The following is a 6,202-nucleotide window of genomic DNA, read 5'->3' as shown; positions in this document are numbered from 1 at the left end:
AAAAAAAAAAATAAAAAAAAAAAAAAAAAAAAATTAATTAAAAGTTAAAGAGAGAAAAAAAAAAAAAAATGCGTTATGTTCAGGTTGTTACTTTGTATGTGCTTGTGTCATTAATATCTGAAAACTATAATGTTTGCTCGCAGCGTACCGCACTCGATATAGAATTGAACAGATTTTATCGCCCACTACGCTCGTTATATTTAGATTTTGTGACGCGCTTGACAAATCCACCAGATAATAAAGTTCTTCAGGAACGTGGGGTATGATTATAGACAAAGAATAGAAAAAGAAAAATTGATTTTAATATTTAATATTTTAAATAAAATGAGTTTTTATACTTTTTTAAATTTTTTTTTTTATTTTTTTTTTATTTTTAATGTTCAAAGAAAATACAAGCATTGGGTAAGCGTACCCGTTCGTTGTCCAACTGTGATAGTAAAAATGGGCCGGGTGCTCGTAGCCCGCAAGTGCCAACTAGTGTCCATCGTTTGCGGCCAGGCGACATTGACATTGTAGGTGCATTGGGTGATTCCTTGACGGCTGGTTACGGGATTTTTGCTACAAATCTTCTACAAGTCCTAGTTGAAAATCGTGGTGTATCGTGGTCTATTGGAGGGCAAGGACACTGGCAACAGTATTTAACTTTGCCGAATATCTTAAAAGAATTCAATCCCAATTTATACGGGTACTCTTTAAACGATAGCTTAAGCATTGATAGAAATTCGCGGTAAGTCAACTTCCAAATCCATTATCCATTTGCGGGCGTTAGACTTATGCTTATACTTATAATTTTGAAATTTTTTTTTTTTTTATAGATTTAATGTAGCTGAAGGTGGTGCAATGTCACGCGATATGCCCTATATGGCTAAAATTTTAGTGAAACGTTTAAAACATGATCCACATGTCAATATTACGCAACACTGGAAATTATTCACTCTTTTAATAGGGAGCAATGATTTTTGTGCTGATGTTTGTTATCATCCGAATCCAATGAAAACTATCGATTGGCATGAAGAAAATATGCTGAAAACTTACCGTTATTTACGTGATAACGTACCGCGTCTAATGTTGAATGTAGTGCCAGCACCAAATTTGAGTTTTCTAAGAAAACTAAAGTCTATACCGCCGCAATGTCATGCCACATTGAAATTCGAATGTCCCTGTATAATGGGAAGATCTGAAGAGCAAGTAAATAGCATGCAAATATTAATGAATAATTGGTTTGAAAGAGATATTAAAGTAGCTATAAGAGACGAATTCAATACCGAGGTAAGCGAAATCATAAACATTTCATTATAATAGAAACGATGTTAATTAACAATATATATAAATATACGAATTTAGACGTTCACCATAAATATACAACCATTTACCAAAGACTATATTTATCCAACTCTAAAGAATGGCTACACCGACAGATCATATGCCTCAGAAGATTGTTTTCATATCAGCCAGAAGCATCAGGCCGCTTGTGAGTTAAAATCATTTACTTTCGTTTCACTTGCCATTATTCATTTCATGTATGCTTAGGTGCCAATGCCTACTGGAATAATATGCTGCAATTGCCTGGCGAAAAAGAGAAGCTCTCCACCCAATCATTGGGTAAATTATTATGTCCCACCGATAAGAGGCCATATTTAATTACTCGCGTTAATAGTTATAAAAATTTTAAAGTTTAATATTAATTTATTTGTATCGTATCGTAAAACATTTTTCATAAGCGTAAACAGACGAGTCGTCATCCAATATCAAAACAACGCAGTATTTGAGAATATGAAGGCATAGGCAATACAATATGCAATTAAAGAAATATTAAGAGGGAGTTAAATAAAATCAATTTTATGATCAATTTTACAAAAAAGCTGATAGCAAACAATCGATTGTTCAAATGTTAAGGGAAAAAGCAAGAAATCAATAATAGGTTCATTCACGGATATCTAAAAGATCAGCGAGAGATCAACAAAAGTGCGAGCAATCAATTAAATTTTGGTTACATAATAAATACTCAGCGAGTAACGTCAGAGTATACCTTTTATTTATTTTTTCTTATGTTGGTTAGTCCAATAGCTTTATACTAATTATGTCTAGTGCTTGGATCTGGAAGAGCACTTTGCTATTTAAACAACTCTACAAATAAATTCAGTAGACTTCAAATAATACCAGACATGTAAATATGAAATCAGAAGGCGACCGCTGTCCATGTAGCTGTCGTTAAACTACGTCATTGGCGCCATTTCATCTCGTTTTCATTTCATAACAATGCGTTGAACATGTCGAGCACAAATGGAAATCGCTCGATTTTGCATCGTATCACTGCTCGGAAGGAAAAGTGGATTTATTTTGAGAATCCCAAGGGCAAAAGTTCATACGTAGATCGCGAGGCGTCATCCACACCTATCTCAAGACCAAATGGTTAAGGCAAAAAGACGATACTGTGTGGTTGGTAGGGAGCAAAACGGTGTGGTGTGGTGTTAAATAGTTTGGGAAAATAATGCCAAAAGCTGCTCACAATAAGTAATCGACTTGAGCGTTTCGGGGGCCCGAAAACGGTATGTCATTGTCCATCAATAAATGCCCTACACCATCCTATATAAGTTCATATAACAATCTTTTAAAACAAGTTTTTTTATGGGAAGTGGGCCAAAAAGGGGTCGGATCCGAACAATTTTCAACAGCGTTCATTCTTAGGCTACAATACGTCAGTGTACCATAGCTCCTTAAAATATCTTAAAAATTGCCGCTTATAAGTTAAACACAAGAAAACAAGGCGGGCAGACTAGCTTAAATCGACTCAGGAAGTGATTCGGAGTCGATCTGGATGTTACATACACCCGTACAAACTTAATATAACTTTGTGCCACAACAAGTGGTGCAGGATATAGAGAGCAACGCAAGTACAACTTGTTTGCACGTCACCCGCCCTGCCATTTATGTTGCAAAACCGGTTCGCGATAATCGATTCGAATCATTCGACTGGGAAGTACTGGATCCAACGGCTTACTAATTAGGCTCCAGGCCTTCGGATTACCATTCGATTGCATCGATGGTGAAAAACGCGCCTCGGTGAATGGTTTACGGCGAAAGGGGAAGATTTTTAAAGGCGTTGCATCCACAGTTTGTCAGATAGGCGGTGTAGTTAGCGATGGGCAATACTTCAAATATAATAAACCTCGTTATGCTCATACACACACGCGCAACACACGTTCATTTTGTATATGAAAATTCCGGTTTGACATCTACATACCTATGCGTAATACGTAAACCATAGCGAAAGATAACAAAGCTTTCAGAAAAATAAAAAAATGAATAAATCTATTTATTGATTTAACTTAAATGAACTACGACATAGTTAATACACTCGTAGATCACACTTTATATTACAATTGTATGTAAGTTTACTAATTCTATATTTAATCGATTCCTTGTTATTCGTTGAAGCGCAGAATAATGTCATCGATCATATTACAGATTTGCACGCCTCCCATGCGTTAATGCAGAGCATTGCTGCCGGAGATGCGTAGAATGTTATGAGTTAAAAAATACAAATACAAAAATATAAAACTTACGTTGCTTAGTGCGAATCGATGTAGAGATAAAACTATTAAAAGGACCAATAATTAGTGTTCTCAAGAGAAGATCATACAGCTAAACATTATGAACAATTGCACTATAAGTAAGTAGTTGATGAGTTCTTCAATTTAACTATGAAGGATCAAAATTTCTTATTTACGCTGTCATTTAATCGGACCACACGCACGAAGCATAACCGCGGCTTCATTGTTTCCGTAATATGTCCCAACAATTTTCTGTACGTTTCTATACAATTATGTATGTTATGTATACGTTCGACAAATAGTAGCGCGATCCAAACAATATATTGAAAAGTATATTAAGAAGTAAATCTCAATCAGAAATGCCTTTTATTACGTTTACCATAAAATGGATGACCCTACGTTTTATTGAAATTATTGTAAACTAATTTTTCATGCGTTGAACCATTATAACGAGTTTAGTTTTCATCACTGGTCAGAATGTGATGCAAAAAATCGTTGCCTTTCCCCCTAGGCAAGCAAGCCGCCACAGAAAAACGTCTTTCATCGCCTATTTGCTTTCGTTCGTAACTTCTTTGTGGCGTCTACGCGATGTTTGTCTTCAGTACCAAAATCGCTATTCGCAAAGCTTCGGTGCAAATGCTCAGAAGCTTTTAGCAAATTATGGAACCAATAAAAAAAAGCACGTCGTTTCTGTCCATTATAATCGTATCAGATGGTCACCATGGAACTTTCGCTGCAACAACATTCATACCAGTATTTAATGTAAATAATATGTGATAGATTTTTGCTTGTTGTGTGTGCAAATTATGCTTATTTTAATGCTTGATTTGAAATCATCGACTAAGACTATACATCGATATTTGACTTCAACTCTTAATTTCTATGACCGTGAGCGTACCAACGACAAACGAAAGCGAAAGGACAGATGCATGTGATATACATACGGAAGGAGAATACAGGTGAGAACAGTAGAGTCAAGCAAGGCCCTCAATTTGGAACGACGAAATACTATAACACGGCGAGTTTTGTCGAAAGATATTTAGAGTTGCAATTTGTTTTTGGAGATTGATGGAAAAAGTGGGCCGATCCGAACCATTTTCAATAGGGTTCAGCCTTGAGTCAAGACACGGCAGTGTACCACATTTCATCAAAGTATCTCAAAAATTTCGAACTGTAAGTTGAACACAAATTTACATCGACAGAATACACACGATCGATCGATAAAAGCTGGGCCTATCTTATGCCCTTCTGGAGCGTTACGTATGCCCGCACACATCTAACATGTACGGCATCACAAGTAATGTAGGGTATAAGTGCACGAAGAAGGAGACAAACGAGCCCGAAATAATCTTGAATAAAATACTTTCCTCTGTCTACGAAACAAACGTTAGTTTTAGTTAAACATAACAATAAATGAATAGCCAGCATAATGAAAAAATCATGAGGCATCCATTAGAGTTGAAGAAGAAAAATGCTTATAGTAGAACTTGGTGCAAACTCAAATTTTTTTTACAACATTTTTCGGACTAAATTTGCCCTTTTGCGTTTAAATGAGAAAAGCTCAATATAATTAATGGGAGTATGGAAGTTATATGCGTTTGAGGGAACTAAAGTTGTATGTGGGATGCGGACAAGAAGCAAATACGAATTAAATAGCTTTTCCTAATTTGTGATATATCAGAATTACGAGTAGTATGTATGTATGTTTGCTTGGAAACGTTAGGGCTTTATACATAATCACTTTAAAGTCATTCGTACAATTTATTACGTATTACATATCACGTGCTTATGTAGTTTTATTAACCTTGAATTTATTCAATCGTTGTGTAGATTCTAAATCTTCTCAATGCCTTCGTTTATTTACTTATATATTTATTTACTTTCTATATCCGCTTGAAATTTATTCATTCATTAAATTTGTTCACAGCTGATTAAATGTATATATTAAAGCAAAACATTTATTATGTTAACAAAGGTGTAAACCATTCAACCAAATGTTTGCCTACAAAAATGTATGAAATTTCACGAAATATCTTTCATCAATTATTAAGATTTGTTTTATATATAAATATACGACAGACAGACAGATAATTTACTCCGAATAAATTCAATAATAAAAAGGCGAACACTTTTATTGGCGAGATAGAAGCATTCCGGAAAATACTCTTTGATGAGAAGCCATTCTGTTAATCCAAATTTATAATCGAAACTATGTCTATGCTTTTAGCTTGCATAAATGAATTTTTTCAAAAATTACGTCAAAAATTACATTTTTCATTAAAAATTGACTGCAGTAAACATCAAACAAGTATTCCGAACGGCGTGTACCGAGGCCTAGATAAAAGTATTCGCAAATTTTTCGGCAATATTTCCTCAAACTGGTGGGATTTACTAATTCAGAGTTAGAAAAATAAATAAGCTTGAGAAAAGAGTAAATTAATCTGTATATAAATATAATTCATATACACTCAGCAACTGTCCAGAATCCGTTCCAAGCAAGCTTGTAAATGATAGAAATGAAGTTTTTCACCATAAATGTCTTCATTGTTTTTTTCAATATTTAACGCATAACACCTTTCCTATCCGTTCCTTTCCTATCCGTTCCTTTCCTTTCCTTTCCTTTCCTTTCCTTTCCTTTCCTTTCCTTT

General features: G+C 34.7%; 1 protein-coding gene across 1 annotated transcript in view; it reads left to right on the top strand.

Moving 5' to 3' along the window:
• LOC119632595 (phospholipase B1, membrane-associated-like) overlaps nt 1-1,684 on the top strand; it is a 5,871-nt gene extending 4,187 nt beyond the window's left edge. The window contains exons 3-7 of the mRNA XM_038025569.1: nt 84-260; nt 387-727; nt 816-1,269; nt 1,345-1,471; nt 1,531-1,684. Coding sequence (XP_037881497.1) covers nt 84-260; nt 387-727; nt 816-1,269; nt 1,345-1,471; nt 1,531-1,679 — 1,248 coding nt within the window. The 3' untranslated portion in view covers nt 1,680-1,684. The remainder of the gene's footprint in view (nt 1-83; nt 261-386; nt 728-815; nt 1,270-1,344; nt 1,472-1,530) is intronic.
• Nucleotides 1,685-6,202: the final 4,518 nt, after the last annotated feature.

The sequence above is a fragment of the Glossina fuscipes genome, unplaced genomic scaffold (assembly GCF_014805625.2).
Source record: "Glossina fuscipes isolate IAEA_lab_2018 unplaced genomic scaffold, Yale_Gfus_2 1, whole genome shotgun sequence".
NCBI classification, from domain to species: Eukaryota; Metazoa; Arthropoda; class Insecta; order Diptera; family Glossinidae; genus Glossina; species Glossina fuscipes.
This window is presented reverse-complemented; position numbering and strand designations above follow the sequence as displayed.